This window comes from Phyllobates terribilis, unplaced genomic scaffold (genome assembly GCF_046119375.1).
Source record: "Phyllobates terribilis strain yellow unplaced genomic scaffold, ASM4611937v1 Scaffold_2__4_contigs__length_985480577, whole genome shotgun sequence".
In the NCBI taxonomy this organism is placed as follows: domain Eukaryota; kingdom Metazoa; phylum Chordata; class Amphibia; order Anura; family Dendrobatidae; genus Phyllobates; species Phyllobates terribilis.
The window spans coordinates 174,731,856-174,750,910 of NW_027362762.1; the positions used below are offsets into that span (position 1 = coordinate 174,731,856).

Below are 19,055 nucleotides of genomic sequence, written 5' to 3' on the forward strand. Positions count from 1 at the left end.
CCTCAACACTATGCTGTCCACAGATCAGACTGCATGGACAACGTGACAGGTTCCTTTAAGCTGGATGAGTTACAATACTCATAAAGCTAAAATAATACCACCAGGACTGTGTGATAATATCACTCTATTAGAACGGAAGCTAAGCAGAAATTTGCTTTAAATTCCAGAGACACATTTCATCATGTTTCAAGTGTTTCATTCCACCATGAAATGTCAAGAACCTCCTTGCCTGCAGAACCATTGTCCGGATCAGTCTGCTGTATAAGATCCTGTTAGCCAAAGGGGGCATTATAGTACAGAAAACCAATTCCCACAATATGCTGCCCTTGAATTAAGCTGAACAGTACGGTTACAGATCCACTTTACTACGTCCATAGCACGCAAAATGTACGGTACCCCAAACATACGATGGTTACTTCCAGCCACTGCTGTCTGTTCTTCAGGCTCCCTGAGCTTTTGTATTGTGTCTGTAGGACCTTTATGTGTGGCTGTATGATTACTATGGACGCATCCTTAATTTTTCAGGAATTTGGAAGCAGACTGGTCCAGTAAAGGCTCATACTAGTCTATGAGAGTCATACTAGGGATCCATATAAAACCAGCCAATATAGATCAGTACTTTTCCAAACTTTGAAGGGCATCCTGAGATGCAGATTTTACTACCAGAGCTTCAGTATGTGAATCTTGCCTTACGTATTGATGCTCTTAAGCCTATTTCACACTAGTGGGTTTTTTTATCTGTATTTCATTTGTTTTATTTGGACTGATAAAGCCAGAATTTGCCCATTAAAGTTTATGGTGACTGCTTAAAATACGGATGCATCAGTATTTGATCAGTATTTGCATTCATCAATATTATTATTGATACTTTTAAATTAAGATGATCAAATATTGATGCAGTTTAATTATACATTCATAGTGTGTATTACAGATCTGTATTATGGTATGTTCACATTGCGTCTTTGCCACACATCAGTGGCTCCATCTAGATTTCCGTTTGAAGCCCTGAAAAATTGGGAATTTGGGCAGAAGCATTGACTGTAATGAAGCCACCGGAGTCACTCTGTGCTGTGCCTGACCTCCATTTCGGCAATGTCCGTCTTTTTTGAAGTGGGCACAAAAGCGTGGACAATGCCGAAAAGAAGGGCAGACAGAGCACAAAGTGACTGCTTCATTAAAGTCAATGTCCAGGTTGGCGGTTCTGTCCGAATCCAGTTTTTCAGGGCTGTAGACCGAAGACCTAACAGAGACACTGACGTGTTGGAAAAACGCAGTGTGAACCCAGCCTTACGGACGTATCAAACACGCTTGTGTAAAAGAGGCCTCTCCTATTAGGTTATGAAATCAAGCATCTAAAAAAATACAATCAGCAGCTGCAGATTACTTAAAGAAGCTGAAAACCCACGAGATAGCTGCAGGGAAAACCAAATCGGGGTCTGAACAATGCAAATTTTTTTACATAATTGGCAGAAAAATACATAATACCCATAGTTTGATTTTTTACAAAAGAGAACTTTTACTACTTTGTGTTATATTTGTGTGCATGAGCTATGAAGAGCTGAAAAATAAATCCCTATTTTTACACTCTGATCCTAATCCAAAATGTGGTGGAAGGTGAGGAACGGTGAGCCGAGCCCTGCGAGTCCCATTCACTAGCACCACGTGTGATCATTTGTGGGAGCTGCTCCCTGACTCCATGTCGGCCGCATACAAGATGAATCCCATCATTACAGCTTGGGAAATGGATGAACGGTTGTAAGTATAAGATCCCTCCTTGCCGTACGAGGAGAGGTACAAGCATCGCTAACGTATGCGAGATCCATTTATTACATAGCAGTACTGAAATCTGAGATATAGGAGTGATGGAGGCCAGCGGACCTGGAGTTAGGAAAACATCTCTTTTAATGTCTTTCAGTACCTTGGAAACCCAGTCATCCAGCTAAATGGAAGGCAGCAAGGAGGGAATGGGGGATACAAATGGGAGTCATTGAAAAGAGATTGCTTACTTCCATATAGACTGAGCGTGCAAACCGAAAAAAAGCAGAATGTGGAACAAATCGACATAATGGACGCAGGGTGATAATGCACTTATGATGGAGACAGATTCTGCTGCAGAGGATGATGACTACATATGGCAATATCATTTCAATTATTCATTGCATTTATTAAGATGGTGGCTGGAACCGGTCCATGAAGGCTATTACGCAGGAAAGAAAAGATGTCGCAGGCGTTTATTCAGATTCTACAAAAAAAAGTCATTGATTGGGGCTTTCAATATAAAGATGAAATCTGCTCACTGGGTTACAAAGCTGTAATATTTGTTCTATGACAGACACTACCTGAAACGTGAATCTGCAAAGCAGCCAGAATAAGACCTTAAATAGAATTATGATCAAAGAAATGTAACCACTGATCCATGCGTGCATATCCCAATGCCAAGGAATCTAGAAGACATTCTCCAGTCAAATACACGAACAATACTAATATGGTGTCGGAGCCTGGAATGATTTTCATGTACATTTAGGCTGCGTGCCCACTAAGCGTTTTTTCAAGCGTTTTTGCCGAGGAATTTCCGCAGCGAAAACGCTTAAACGCTTGGTAAGACGTGCCCCATGGTCCCCAATGATAATCTGCATGTGCTGTGCACATGCTGCGGAAATTTCCGCTGCGGATTATCATTGCGGAAAAACATGCAGCATGTTCATTAATTTTGCGGACACGCAGCGTAATCGCCGCCATTGACTTGCACTGGACCGCGTGACATCCGCATCACTGCATCTGCACATGCGGATATCACACGGGTTTGGAGAAGAGGAGACTCTCCTCCGGACCCGGGTACCATGGTACCTGTAAAAAAAAGAATTTAAAATAAAAAATAAAGATTATACTTACCTTTCGATGTCCCCCGGCCTCCTCAGCGATGCGTCCGGTCTATTGTATGGGTCGCGGTGGTGTGAAAGGACCTGCCATGACGTCATTTAGTCATGGCAGGTCCTTAAACACCACCGCAACCGATACAATAAACCGGACGCATCGCTGAGGAGGCCGGGGCACTTCGGAAGGTAAGTATAATCTTTATTTTTTATATTTTTACCATTCTTATTCTTTTTTTTAAACTATTACTTGGTCACACTATATAAATTCATGCCGGTTGCATGGATTTATATAGTGTGACCAAGTTGTCAAGCACTTTTCCAAGTGATGCTAAAATCGCTTGGAGAAGCGCTTCATAACCTGCATGCGGAAATGCATGCAAAAACACTTGACAAACGCTTCTACCTGGCAGGAAAAACGCATGTAAAATCCGCATACGTTTTTCCTGCCAGGGAGAAGCGGAAAAAATATGCAGCATTTCTGCATTGTGGGCACATAGCCTCAGAAGCCCTCTTTGGACTGTCAATGTGACCTCCATCCGTTACCTATCTGCAGCATAGGCGATAACTTGTTGATCGGTGGGGTCCGAATGCACCAAATGGCAGAATAGAGGACTTTTATCCCAGATAGAGCAGAGCAGCAGTGCATATGTCCAACCTGCACTCCATTTATTCACTATTGTGCTGATGAGCACTGCTCTTGGCTTTTTCCAGCAGTCTCACCATCTTGTAATGGGGATTAAAGTTCCCTGTTGGGAATCAAAGTCCCCAGATAGGCTCAGGTCCCAGCGGTAGGATACCCACCGATCAGAAAGTAATCTATCCTATTGATAGGTGACAACTTGTTTTAACCAGACAGCAATATACCATGCCTCTGTATGCAAATGGAGGAGACAAGTCTTGTAGAGGGGACTGCGTATCTTGTGGTAAGCAGCCGCTCCGCAACCTGTTGTTATGAACTACAGTGGGTACGGAAAATATTCAGACCCCTTTAAATTTTTCACTCTGTTTCATTGCAGCCATTTGGTAAATTCTAAAAAGTTCATTTTTTTCTCATTAAATTATACTCTGCACCCCAGCTTGACTGAAAAAAAAACAGAAATGTACCCATTTTTGCAAATTTATTAAAAAACAAAAACTGAAATATCACATGGTCATAAGAATTCAGATCCTTTGCTCAGTATTGAGTAGAAGCCCCCTTTTGAGCTAGCACAGCCATGAGTCTTCTTGGGAATAATGTAAAAAGTTTTTCACTCCTGGATTTGGGGATCCTCTGCCATTCTTCCTTGCAGATCCTCTCCAGTTCCGTCAGGTTGGATGGTGAACGTTGGTGGACAGCCATTTTCAGGTCTCTCCAGAGATGCTCAATTGGGTTTAGGTCAGGGCTCTGGCTGGGCCAGTCAAGAATGGTCACAGAGTTGTTCTGAAGCCACTCCTTTGTTATTTTAGCTGTGTGCTTAGGGTCACTGTCTTGTTGGAAGGTGAACCTTCGGCCAAGTCTGAGGTCCAGAGCAATCTGGAAGAGGTTTTCATCCAGGATATCTCTGTACTTGGTTGCATTCATGTGTCCTTCAATTGCAACCAGTCGTCTTGTCCGTGCAGCTGAAACACACCCCCATAGCATGATGCTGCCACCACCATGTTTCACTATTGGGATTGTATTGGGCAGGTGATGAGCAGTGCCTGATTTTCTCCACACATACAGCTTAGAATTATCATCACAAAGTTTTATCTTTGTTTCATTAGACCAGAGAGTCTTATTTCTCATAGTCTGGGAGTCCTTCTTGTGTTTTTGTGCAAACTCTATGCGGGCTTTCATATATCTTGCACTGAGGAGAGGCTTCCGTCGGGCCACTCTGCCATAAAGGCCCGACTGGTGGAGGGCTGCAGTGATAGTTGACTTTGTGGAACTTTCACCCATCTCCCTACTGCGTCTCTGGAGCTCAGCTACAGTGATCTTGGGGTTCTTCTTTACCTCTATCACCAAAGCTCTTCTCCCACGATTGCTCCGTTTGGCTGGACGGCCAGGTCTAGGAAGACTTCTTGTGGTCTAAAACTTCTTCCATTTAAGGATTATGGAGGCCACTGTGCTCTTAGGAACCTTGAGTAATGCAGAAATTATTTTGTAACCTTGGCCAGATCTGTGCCTTGCCACAATTCTGTCTCTGAGCTCCTTGGGCAGTTCCTTTGAGCTCATGATTCTCATTTGGTCTGACATGCACTGTGAGCTGTGAGGTCTTATATAGACAGGTGTGTGCCTTTCCAAATCAAGTCCTACTAGTTTAATTAAACACAGCTGGACTCCAGTGAAGGAGTAGAACCATCTCAAGGAGGATCACAAGGAAATGGACAGCATGTGACTTAAATATGAGTGTCTGAGCAAAGGGTCTGAATACTTATGACCATGTGATATTTCAGTTTTTCTTTTTAAATAAATTTGAAAAAATTTCTACATTTCTGTTTTTTTTCAGTCAAGATGGGGTGCAGAGTGTACTTTAATGAGAAAAAAATGAACTTTTTAGAATTTACCAAATGGCTGCAATGAAACAAAGAGTTAAACATTTAAAGGGGTCTGAATACTTTCCGTACCCACTGTATGTGATAAAGTCTGGATCATTCTGTACCGTTAGATCTGACTTTTAATGGGGTGATCTGGACACTTTCAGAATGCTGTAAATGAATAAAAGAAGTAATACTCACTTTACCAATCCCATTACAGGTCTCCTGCGGGTGTCCATACTTACCACTCTGTCCAGATGGACATGTAAGTGCTGCAGACAATCATTGGCCTCAGTGGTGACCAATAAGTCTCTGTTACAGCCAGTCATTGAGGAATACAGAGACAGGCAGGGAACCAGCAAAGCATCGGAATGGGAGTAGCAGGGATCGGTAAGGTGACTATTACTTCTTTTCCTTGTTTTAAAACACTCTGAAACTTTTAGAAAAAAAATCGCATGTGGCCAGAGAACCTCTGTAAGATTTCTCAGCTGATTCATTGTTAAATATTATGACTCTACACCTAAAGCCATGGCCCCACTATCAGTATTCGGTCAGTATTATTTCTCAGACGTGTAAGCCAAAACCAGGTGAGGAACAATCAGAGAAAAGGTATAATAGAAACAAGTCACCAATTCTGCATTTATCACCCACTCCTGGTTTTGGCTCCCACTCCTGAGAAAAAATACTGACCGAATACTGATAGTGAGGCCGTGGCCTAAATCTAATAACCGTATGAAACCTCACAGCTAGAGATGGCAAAAAGGTTTGCACAATCCTGGCCCAGCAGACATGTCGGTACTCCACGACTTCCAGATGGGAGCTCTGCGAACCTCCGCCTACATGGCCGCATCCCTGATGCCTCATCTGATTAGTAGTGTCAGCAGTTCCACCTGTATTGTGATGTTAGTGAAGTGGGAAATCAAGTTCCATTTTGTCTTCTCAGTCCCCATTTTATGCTCTAAATCTATCACATAGCACCTCTACACGGAAATTCCCCCTATACATACCAAGTGCATAGAGACTGAATCAAACAGAGAACATAAACAATTACTGTACGACCATTAAAAATGTTGGTCTATATTCACACTCGTGTCTTAGCTCTAATTAGTTAGGTTTCTATTGCTGGGGAGGGGCGGAAGAGCAGAGTCTGCTGCACTATCCTGCCAGGTAGACAAATCACAGGTCATTAGTATTCATCAGGTTCCAGTGCAAGATGGATCATAGCAGATCTGTCAATGATCCTATAAGAATGGATGATACCAGTGTGAACAGAGGTGTACAGATGCCATTACAATTAAGTACAAGGGACACAAAACTATGTATTTATATTGTATTTTTTTTTACTAAAACAGCATTACAAATATATAATAATGACACCTTAATTAGCAGGTATTAAAAAACAACCGGACACAGTCACCCTCTCAACAGTTATGATTTTGCAATAATAAATGAAAAAAAAATCTAAACTTGATCAAAATAAGTCAATAAATTAGAAAAAAAAATAAAAGAAACCTGGACATACAATATTTTAGAGAAACGCCACATCTAAACCCTATATTGATATAAAGATACTACAAAATGCATTTTATTCAATCATATAGAGTATATATTCTTGTATTGCCATTTCTGGTCTTCTGAATTGTAAAGCACAAAGAGAAATGGGATAACACCTCCAATTTACACTGTGCTGCCTATTATGTAACACAACTCGGGTAATTCCAACATTCTGGAATTTACGCTACCATAAGAATCAATGTACCGCACCACAGTGTACTTTTTATCATGAATACCTACAGTGACAAGTAGAAGTTTGGGCACCCCTGGTCAAAATTACGGTTATTGTGAACAGTTAAGCAAGTTGAAGATGAAATGATCTCTAAAAGGCCTAAAGTTAAAGATGACACATTTATTTTATATTTTAGAAATAAAAAAAAAATATTTTCACCTTTTACATTTTAAAAAGTACAAAAAGGAATATGGGCAGATGTAAAGGTTTTAGCACCCTGCATATTTAGTACCTAGTAACACCCCCTTTGGAAAGTATCACAGCTTGTAAACGCTTTTTGTAGCCAAACAAGAGTCTTTCAATTCTTGTTTGAGGGATTTTCATCCATTCTTCCTTGGAAAATTCTTCTAGTTCTGTGAGATTCCTGGGTCGTCTTGCATGCACTGCTATTTTGAAGTCTAACCACAGATTTTCAATGATGTTCAGATCAGGGGACTATGAAGACCATTGTAAAACATTCAGCTTGCGCCTTTTGAGGTCGTCTATAGTATATTTTGACATGTGTTTAGGATCATTATCCATTTGTAGAAGCCATCCTCTTTTCAACTACAGCTTTTTTACAGATGGTGTTATGTTTGCATCAAGAATTTGTTGAAATTTCATTGAATCCATTCTTCCCTCTACCCATGAAATGTTCCCCGTGTCATTGGCTGCAACACAACACCAAAGCATGATTGACCCACCCCCATGCTTAATCGTTGGCGAGATGTTATTTTCCTGAAATTCTGTGCCCTTTTTTCTCCACACATACAGTGCATTGTGAAAGTATTTGGCCCCCTTGAACTTTTCTACCTTTTGCCATATTTTTGGCTTCAAACATAAAGATATAAAATTAAAATTTTTGGGGGAAGAATCAACAACAAGTGGGACACAATCGTGAAGTGTAACGAGATTTATTGGATATTTTAAACTTTTTTAACAAATTAAAAAATGAAAAGTGGGGCGTGCAATATTATTTGGCCCCTTTACTTTCAGTGCAGCAAACTCACTCCAGAAGTTCAGTGAGGATCTCTGAATGATCCAATGTTGTCCTAAATGACTGGTAATGATAAAAAGAATCCACCTGTGTGTAAGCAAGTCTCCGTATAAATGCACCTGCTCTGTGATAGTCTCAGGGTTCTGTTTCAAGTGCAGAGAGCATCATGAAGACCAAGGAACACACCAGGCAGGTCCGAGATACTGTTGTGGCGAAGTTTAAAGCTGGATTTGGATACAAAAAGATTTCCCAAGTTTTAAACATCTCAAGGAGCACTGTGCAAGCGATCATATTGAAATGGAAGGAGTATCAGACCACTGCAAATCTACCAAGACCCGGCCGTCCCTCTAAACTTTCATCTCGAACAAGGAGAAAACTGATCAGAGATGCAGCCAAAAGGCCCATGATCACTCTGAATGAACTGCAGAGATCTACAGCTGAGATGAGAGAGTCTGTCCATAGGACAACAATCAGTCGTACACTGCACAAATCTGGCCTTTATGGAAGAGTGGCAAGAAGAAAGCCATTTCTCAAAGATATCCATAAAAAGTCTCGTTTGAAGTTTGCCACAAGCCACCTGGGAGACACACCAAACATGTGGAATAAGGTGCTCTGGTCAGATGAATCCAAACTCGAACTTTTTGGCCAAAAAACGCAAAATGATATGTTTGGCGTAAAAGCAACACAGCTCATCATCCTCAAAACACCATCCCCACTGTCAGACATGGTGGTGGCAGCATCATGATTTGGACCTGCTTTTCTTCAGCAGGGACAGGGAAGATGGTTGAAATTGATGGGAAGATGGACGGAGCCAAATACAGGACCATTCTGGAAGAAAACCTGTTGGGAGTCTGCAAAAGACCTGAGACTGGGATGGAGATTTATCTTCCAACAAGACAATGATCCCAAACATAAAGCAAAATCTACAATGGAATGGTTCAAAAATAAACGTATCTAGGTGTTAGAATGGCCAAGTCAAAGTCCAGACCTGAATCCAATCGAGAATCTGTGGATAGAGCTGAAAACTGCTGTTCACAAATGCCCTCCATCCAACCTCAATGAGCTCGAGCTGTTTTGCAAGGATGAATGGGCAAGAATTTCAGCCTCTCGATGTGCAAAACTGATAGAGACATACCCCAAGCGACTTGCAGCTGTAATCGCAGCAAAAGGTGGCGCTACAAAGTATTAACTCAAGAGGGCCGAATAATATTGCACGCCCCACTTTTCATTTTTTAATTTGTTAAAAAAGTTTAAAATATCCAATAAATTTCGTTCCTCTTCATGATTGTGTCCCACTTGTTGTTGATTCTTCACAAAAAAATTAGAATTTTATATCATTATGTTTGAAGCCAGAAATGTGGCAAAAGGTAGAAAAGTTCAAGGGGGCCAAATACTTTCACAATGCACTGTACCTTTGATCATTGTTGCCAAAGAGTTCTATTTTACCCTCATCGATCCATAAGACTTGTTTCCAAGATGCATCAAGCTTGTTTAGATGTTCCTTTGCATACTTCTGATGCTGAATTTTATGGTGAGGACACGAGAGGTTTTCTTCTGATGACTTTTCCATGAAAGCCATGCAGGTGTCTCTGAACAACAGAACCACAACTCCAGAGTCTGCTAAATCTTTCTGAAGGTCTTTTGCAGTCAAGAGGGGGTTCTGATTTGCCTCTCTAGCAATCCTACAAGCAGCTCTCACTGAAATTGTGCCTGGTCTTCCAGACCTTATCTTGACCTCCTCTGTTACTGTTAACGCCAAGGTGGCGTTCATCATGTCCCACCTCACCGGGGAGGCATTGGCATGGCTAAACCCTCTGTGGGAAAGAGGGGATCCCCTGGTGTCCGATCTTTCGGCTTTCCTCGCTGCCTTCCGGAAGGTCTTCGATGAGCCCGGACGAAAATCTTCTACTGCCTCCTCACTTCTCCATCTCCGCCAAGGGAGTATCTCCGTGGGCCAGTATACCATACATTTCCGAACCCTCGCATCTGAGCTTGCCTGGAACAACGAGGCCCTGGTGTCCACCTTCTGGGAGGGTCTTTCCAGATGGATCAAGGATGAGCTAGCCGGTGGTGACATCTCTTCCACCCTGGACGACCTGGTGTCATTAGCTACCCGGATTGACATCCGTTTTCTGGAACATGCTAAGGAGACTACCCGAGAAGATTTCCGCATCTCGATCCAAAAGCCAGCCTAGCAACCAGCAATTCCCTGGGCATGTTCGCCTGAGCTCATGAAAATTGACCAAACCAGGATGGTCAAGTCTCGCCAGGAGACGCGCCGAGCCGAGGGGAGTTGCTTGTACTGTGGCAGTAAAGAGCATCTGATCCGTTCCTGCCCGGTGAGGCCGGGAAACTCCAGTGTCTAGGACCGCTCAGAGAGGTCGTCCTAGGCAAGAGTCCTTGACTCTCCGTCCTTGACTCTGTCTGTTTCTATTTCCAGTGGTGAGACACGCTTTTTCGAGATTGCCCATCTGGATTCTGGAGCCGCTGGGAATCTCATTCAACAGGCAGTTGTGGAGCGGTATCAAATTCCTACTGTACGCCTGGCTGAACCGTTGGCGGTTGCCTCCGTGGATGGGAGGCTTCTTCCGGAGACCATCCTACTCGTCACAGAGCCAGTAACCCTTCATGTGGGAATGCTGCACTCGGAGAAGATCTCCTTTCATGTGCTGTCCAGTCTCTCTCACTCCCTCTTGCTTGGTCTGCCCTGGTTACAAAGACATGAGCCCGTCATGAATTGGAGATCTGGTGAAGTGCTCCGTTGGGGTCAGGAATGCCATGAGTCCTGTCTGGTTCCGGTTCATCCAGCTCGACCCCCATCAACTCCGGCTAATCTACCAGGTCTGCCGGAATCCTACTGGTCCTATGCGGACGTCTTCGACAAAAAGGAAGCAGAGACACTACCACCTCATAAGCTGTATGATTGCCCCATCGACCTGGTACCTGGCGCTTCTCCTCCCCACGGGCGTATCTACCCCTTCTCGCTGGCTGAGACCCGGGCCATGTCTGAGTACATAGAGGAGAATTTTGCTAGGGGATTTATCCAGAAATCCACCTCTCCGGCTGGTGCAAGATTCTTCTTCGTCAAGAAGAAAGACGGCTCCCTACGTCCCTGTATCGATTACAGGGGTCTTAACCAGATTACCATCAAAAATAAGTACCCAGTGCCTCTCATCTCGGAGCTGTTCAACCGCCTTAAAGGTGCGAAGATCTTCACTAAGCTCAATCTTCGTGGGGCGTATAATTTGATCCGGATCCGCCAGGGAGACGAGTGGAAGACGGCATTCAACACCCGGGATGGTCACTACGAGTACCGCGTGATGCCCTTTGGTCTCTGTAATGCTCCAGCCATCTTCCAGGAGCTGGTTAATGACATCTTCCATGATCTTCAGTATTCTTGCGTAGTGGGATACCTGGACGATATCTCGGTCTTCTCTCCAGATCTTCCCTCATACCGGAGGGATGTTCGTCAGGTTCTGCTAAGGCTCCGGCAGAATCGCCTATACGCCAAGTTCGAGAAATGCCTCTTTGAGCAGACCTCTCTACCGTTCCTGGGCTATATTATCTCCGAGACTGGTCTGCGGATGGATCCCGAGAAGGTCTCTGTCGTCTTAAAGTGGCCCCGTCTGGAGGGGTTAAAGGCGATTCAGCGATTCCTGGGCTTCGCAAATTATTACCGCCTCTCAATTCCTCATTTCTCCTCCCGGACTGCTCCCATCTCCGCGCTCACCCGTAAAGGAGCAAATCCCAGGGAATGGACTTCCGAAGCGGAGGAGGCCTTTGTCTCCCTGAAACAAGCCTTCTCTTCCGCCGCTGTGCTACACCGTAGGTATTGCAACAAGCAGTTCTTCCTGGAGGTTGATGCATCCTCCTCCGGAGCCGGAGTGGTGCTCACCCAGAAGTCCTCGTCCGGGAGAATGGTAACCTGCGGCTTCTTCTCCAAGCTCTTCTCCTCGTCTGAGCGCAATTACTCCATAGGAGATCGTGAGCTGCTGGCCATCAAATTAGCGCTGGAGGAGTGGCGCTACTTGCTGAAAGGGGCTCTGCATCCGGTGGTCATCTACACTGACCACAAAAACCTCGCTTATTTGCAGAACGCCCAAAGATTAAATCCACGCTAGGCCAGGTGGTCTCTTTTCTTTGCCCGATTCTGCTTCACTCTGCATTATCACCCGGCAGACAAGAACATTAAAGCTGACGCTCTATCCCGCTCATTCCTGTCTTCCGACCAAGAGGAGGAACCTCTACAAATCATCGACCCCTCCAAAGTAATGACTGTGGCCCCGTTTGACCTGTATCATCTTCCATCCGGTAAGACCTTTGTAGTGGTTCTGGATCGTAAGAAGGTTCTACTCTGGGGTCATTCATCCAAACTAGCCGGTCATGCTGGCCAGAAGAAGACCTTTTTGCTCATCGCCCGACATTACTGCTGGCCTTCCCTGCGCAAGGATGTTGCGGACTTCGTCGCAGCTTGTTCCTCCTGTGCCCGTAACAAGGTTCCCAGGCACCTTCCATCTGGCCGTCTTCTTCCTCTTCCTATGCCTTCCGCTCCGTGGCAACACATTGCAATGGACTTTATTACGGATCTCCCTGTTTCCGCCAGTTGTACTGTTATTTGGGTGGTCGCTGACCGCTTTTCTAAAATAGCCCACTTCATCCCTCAGCCTGGTCTTCCGTCTGCATCTATGCTGGCTAAGGACTTCATTCATCACATTTTTCGTCTCCACGGCCTACCCCTCCACATTGTGTCTGATCGGCGGGCTCAGTTCACTTCTCACTTCTGGAGAGCTACGTGTAAACTGCTGGATGTGTCCTTGGATTTCTCCTCTGCTTATCATCCTCAGTCCAATGGTCAAGTGGAACTTATCAACCAGTTTCATACCAGCTTTCTTCGGCACTTTGTCAACGCTCACCATAACGATTGGGTTGAGCTCCTGCCCTGGGCCGAGTTCTCCTATAATAACCATGAAAGCGAGTCTTCTTTGAAATCCCCGATCTTTGTGGTCTACGGTCAACACCCCCGGATTCCGTTTCCCGTCTCCTCTTCAGTGGACAATCCTGCCGCAGAGTCTCTGGTCAGCAAATTTTCAGCCATTTGGGAAGACACTAGATCTGCACTTCTTCAGTCCTCCGAGCGGATGAAGAAACATGCTGATAAGAGACGCCTGGATCCGCCTCAATTCCGTCCGGGAGACAAGGTCTGGCTTTTCTCCAAATATGTTCGTCTCAAGATACCTTCCTATTAGTTGGGTACGCGGTTCATCGCTCCGTTCGAGGTTCTGAACCAAATCAATCCCGTGGCTTACAAGCTGAAACTCCCGGTCACCTTACGGATTCCCAACTCCTTTCATGTATCCCTCCTCAAACCTGTTGTCCTTAATTCTTCCTCTGACGATCCAGGTAACGCTCCAGCTCCAGTCTCTGCTGAGGACATCTTTGAGGTAGAAAACATTTTGGCCACCAAGAGGGTAAGAGGAAAGACTTCTTTCTTGTGGATTGGAAGGGGTTTGGCCCTGAGGAGAGGTCTTGGGAACCCAGGGAGAACATTCATGCCCCTCATCTTCTTAAAAATTTCTTGCGGGCCTGAAGAAGAGGGGGCGTAAAGGGGGGGTACTGTAGCATCGGCGTCTCTGCCCGGCTGGAGGCCGTTCCCCTCACCACCGCGGTCCAGGTCCGGCGTCCTCCTGCTCCTCTGCTGCTGTGGCACGCTCTGCGCGTAGCTTCCCAGGCTCTGTGCTTAGGGCGTGCGCGCACTCCCTCCCTCTTAAAGGGGCAGCGCTCGCCGCCCTATAGAGTCCCCGGCCAATGGCTGGAGGACTTTCCCTATATTAGGCACCTCCTCCAATATGGAGGTGCCTGTGCAAGGTTGTTGTTCCGTGTGCTAACACTTGCTTCAGCCCTCAGGTCCCGCTGCCTGTCTTCAGTCCTGTCCGCCAGTCTGTCTACAGTCCTGCCTGCCAGTCTGTCTTCAGTCCAGTCCACCAGTCTGTCTTCAGTCCTGCCCACCAGCCTGCTTACCTGGAAGCACCTGCCAGATACCTGCCGTGCCCGCCAGCCTGCTTGCCTGGAGTACCTGTCTGTTAACTGTTGTGCCCGCCAGCCAGCCTACCTGGAGCACCTGCCTGTAACCTGCCGTGCCCGCCAGCCTGCCTACCCGGAGCACAAGTCTGGCTATCTGCCAAACCAGCCTGCTTATCTATTCGGACCATCTGTCTGCCTTCCTGCCGTGCTCATCCGCTGTACTGTTCAGTTCCTGCCATCTGACCCGTGGGAGTCACCTGCTCTAACACAAGATTGGTCCCAGAGTGGCACCTGGTCCACCTGTCCGGTCCCTCCCTGGTTCACGGAGTCGATTGAGCCGCCGTGCGACCTTGGTCAGGCCGAGTAGGCACTTAGTCATGCCCCTCTGGTCCCTCCTTGCACCAAAGCACAGAGGTTCCACCACCCGGACCCGTAACATATGTAGTCCTTACTAGGCATGTATGTAGGCCTTACTAGCCAAGTATGAAGTCCTTACTGGGCATGTATGTGTAGCACCCTGAGGATTCGGCTGCTACAGGGGTATTACACCTCAAGCCAGAGGTGTGGTATTCCACTCCCGGGTAAGGATGGAGTGTGGAACTGAGCTTAGTAGGCTGCATGCACTACATACATCCCATTTCCGGGGGACAGAACTACGGTACTCCCACCAGTATATGTGCAGGTACGACAGCGTCTGTCCCTGGCTGGAGTGGGAGGGGGGTGGAACATCCCAGTAGTGTAGGAGCAGATAGGGGAGGGACTCTGGGCATAGGTAGGAGCCCATTGGGTGCTAGTCACCTGGGCTCGGGTGTCAGAGGGAGTATATAAGGTGGGCACCATCCTTCCACCGGCCTCAGCGGTCTGCCCTGCAGCGGCGGCTCCAAAGCTGCATTCAACGGGTGGCGTAGTCATCCAACATCTACTGCTAATATACAGCGCCACTTAGTCTGACTCCCTGGGCACGGACCGGGTCACCGCCACAAGGACTACTACCCCTACCCAGATCCGGCTCCGGGTATCCCCTGAACATGGCCCAGGGGGTGCGTCAACTTTGGCGTAGTCGGCAGGATAACGTGCCCGCAACCACCGGGTACTGCGTGCCTGAAGAAAAGTTTATCTGTACCGTAAAAAGAAGTCTCCCGCCAATTCCGGAGGGTCCCCGCCATCGGACGCCATCACGGGTCGGTTCCCGCCGTTTGCCCGCCATCTGCAGCCTTTTCCCGCCATCTGAGAAGATTTCCCGCCCTGGCAGAGCGGACGCCATTATGGGCATGCCAGAGGGTGGTAAGAGACGACCTCCCATCGTGGGCCAGGACCAAGAATGGCGCCAAAAACGAAGACCGCCCCCACCAGCAGAGGCTGCGATGCTAGCGATGTCCATCAGCGTGGGGGGTCTGCCCCTGGAACTGACAATCACCAAGTTGCCCCAGGACCGCCCTGAGTGTGGGCGGATACAGAACAAAAGAGCGAAGATGGGTGCAGCCTGGAGGAGCCGTACCCGGAGATGGAGGGAGAGGCAGGCAGCACCAACCCTGTGGTCAGGAGCCTGATGCAAGCAACCACCCCACAAGACCTGGTGGAGATCCTGGCACAGCTCCCCCGAGACCGGGAGCGTGCACAGACCGCGCTGGAGGGCCTCGCACGGAGGATGGCCCAGGTGCAGCGAGAAACGCTGATGGAGTGGAGCAGGGAGATGGCCCAGCAGGCTGGAACCCGCCAGCGGAGCACACCACCCGCAACGAGGAGCACGCCTGCCCCTGAAGAGGATGCAGAAGGGACGGAGGCCGGAGACGACGCCGCAGAGGGAGCTGAAGAGACGGAGGCAAGTAAAGGGGACGTTACTACCCCGAGCCCAGCCACCGTAAGCCTACCCCCGCTCCCCGTCGCAGAGCCCGAAGTCCCACTGATCGTGCCCGTTGCCGCACCGCTACCGCTCCAGACTAGGCCCCAAGCAGGAGCCGCGACCACGCCCCCTGTGACGTCACGCGCCTCAACCCTGAGCGCGGCCAAGCAGGAGACGCCACCGGCCTGGTCGCAAGGCCGAGTGCCCCCGGGCGCCGCCGTCTTCACGGTGCCCTTTACCTTCAGGGTGCCCCAAGCCTGGTCGCAAGGCCTAGTGATCCCGGGCGCCGCTGCCACCACCGCGCCCTCAACTTCCACTGTGCCGCACCTGGGTGAAGACTTGTTTGCCCAGCACACTTGCCCGGATGGGCAGCCCTTTGCGTGGCCACCGGAGTACCACCATCCCCGACTCCGGAAAGAAAGACCCCTGGATGAGCCCCTGATCCCGGCTCCGGCGCCCGCCAAGATCACCCCACTCTCTCTGGAGGAAGCGCAGTTTGCGTGGGACCCCACTGGAGGAGACCTCATCGGGTTCACTCAAGAGACCCGGGCGGCCGCAGCCCAGCGAGCAGAGTGCTGCCGGCAACAGCTAGAGGTTTTCGACCGGGAACGACGAGAGAGGCGGGTCCGCGAGGAGCGGCTGCAAGTAAAGAGTGCAGAACAAAAGAGCCGGACCCGAAGGAACCCCCGTGCAGCCCACGGTCCCCGTGCCAACGGGACTGTAATCAAATTCCAACTGCAGCACGGTTGGGGCTTCATCAGAGATCATCACACCCCCGGCGACGTCTTCGTGACCAGAAGAGATGTCGAGTCCCACCTACCGGAGGGACACAGAGGTCGGGACCTTTACCTGGGTGATGAGGTCACCTTCACCCGGCACCAATGTGCCAAAGGACCCTATGCCCTTCATGTACACCGACTGACAGAGAAAGAGCTGAGGTGTCAGGAGGAGCAAGAGGACCCGGACGGGTCTGAAGGGTACACGGAGGAAGGAGCAGGAGGACGCCGCTACTAAAGTACGGTAAATGGAACTGTAAAATAGTTACCCGTTAGGGTACAGGAACTGTTACCATTATAGTCCCCGTTGGGACCAGCAAATTAAACTGTTCCAGTGTGTCCCATCTCTCCACAGGCTGAGGACTGTGAACAGCCATTCCTTTTCCCCACTGGCCGAGGACTGAGAGCGGCCACCTCCCCTTGTATATAGTTGCGCTTCCTAAGGCGCCCCCTACTGGTTTTAGAAGGAACTGTGTTTTTTCCAGAAGAGACTGTTGCACTTTACCCGGTCACAAGTTGCACCGTGGCCGGAGGAACAAGAATGTTTATAATGAAAAGTTTTATATGAAGAGTATTATGCTGCTGATATATATATAGTGTTTTATATGTTTATGATGTTTTAAAAAAAAAAAAAAAAAATTGTATGTTATTGGATATTTTATTCTTTTACAGCCCGAGGACGTGCTGTGGTTTACCAGGGGGGAATGTAGCACCCTGAGGATTCGGCTGCTACAGGGGTATTACACCTCAAGCCAGAGGTGTGGTATTCCACTCCCGGGTAAGGATGGAGTGTGGAACTGAGCTTAGTAGGCTGCATGCACTACATACATCCCATTTCCGGGGGACAGAACTACGGTACTCCCACCAGTATATGTGCAGGTACGACAGCGTCTGTCCCTGGCTGGAGTGGGAGGGGGGTGGAACATCCCAGTAGTGTAGGAGCAGATAGGGGAGGGACTCTGGGCATAGGTAGGAGCCCATTGGGTGCTAGTCACCTGGGCTCGGGTGTCAGAGGGAGTATATAAGGTGGGCACCATCCTTCCACCGGCCTCAGCGGTCTGCCCTGCAGCGGCGGCTCCAAAGCTGCATTCAACGGGTGGCGTAGTCATCCAACATCTACTGCTAATATACAGCGCCACTTAGTCTGACTCCCTGGGCACGGACCGGGTCACCGCCACGAGACTACAACCCTCAACAGATCCGGCTCCGGGTAAGCTCCCGCGTGCGCGCGATGCCGCGCGACACCGGCCCAGGGGCGCGTCATATGTAGTCCTTACTACCCATGTATGTAGCCTTTGCTAGCCATGTACGTAGCCATTACTAGGCATGTACGTAGCCATTACTAGGCATGTACGTAGCCATTACTATGTCTGTATGATGGCCTTACTAGGGATATATGTTGTAGTATTTATTTACATAATAATATCCATAATTTAAAATTAAACCATTAAAAATATACATTGTCTCATTTTACAGGATTCCTGTGAAAAAAAAAGATTGCCTGACAAGACCTACTAACTAGTGTGGGAAAAAGCACTATTCTGTGCTTCATAACACCATAAGGCGAATGAATCGATAAAACTAATGTGTATTATAAAATTATATATACTGTATATGTGGAGGGTGCAAGGGAATAAATTAGCACCTATTGTGTAAGCCCCTCATCCCCTGTACATTGTGAGATCACATGGGCTGACTCCCTTCTCTGGTTGCTCATTACATATCAGGATTATATAGGATTACATGTCCATTAGAGTTATTAGAATTAATTCATGAATATGATTTACAAATACAACTCTTGTCAAGAGAACATCCCGGCTAGTTATGGGCAAGGCTCTGCCTCCAGTTATGTATGGTGATAAAAACTCAAATGATCAGAAACACAGGCATGCACTTGGCAGCAACGCTCTACCCCGGCATAATGTAGGAGATAACAGCAGCCAAGCAGGAGCATCCATGTCAGCTCTTCATGCAGATGCACTAAGCACAGACTCTTCATGGCATTTCCCAGTACATTTTGCACACACAATGATATGAGGTGTTCAGTTTGTGAACAACAAATACACTTTTTCTTTATTTTTCACCGTTTTTCTTTCTTTTTACTAAAGCTAGCGTTCACGTTCACAATAGCTGTATCACCTACCTGTTTGTGAACCTTTGTAAGTTGCTCCAAGTTGTTCTCAAGAAAGGAAATCTTCTGTTTCTGGGAGTGAATCCCCCCACTATCCTCGGGTTCCATTTCAGCACTCTATATAGACACAATTGTATGTTAATAGATACA

The 19,055-nt window shown here is 47.4% G+C and overlaps 1 protein-coding gene across 3 annotated transcripts in view; it reads right to left on the bottom strand.

Moving 5' to 3' along the window:
- Nucleotides 1-19,055, bottom strand: part of KIF5A (kinesin family member 5A) — a 150,811-nt gene that overhangs the window by 20,824 nt on the left and 110,932 nt on the right. For 2 of the 3 annotated variants that reach the window (XM_073663305.1, XM_073663303.1), the window contains exons 23-24: nucleotides 18,918-19,022; nucleotides 1,919-1,939 (exon numbers count right to left, since the gene is read on the bottom strand). In XM_073663305.1, the coding sequence (XP_073519406.1) occupies nucleotides 1,919-1,939; nucleotides 18,918-19,022 (126 nt within the window). The remainder of the gene's footprint in view (nucleotides 1-1,918; nucleotides 1,940-18,917; nucleotides 19,023-19,055) is intronic. The other variant, XM_073663306.1, reaches the window with a different exon arrangement.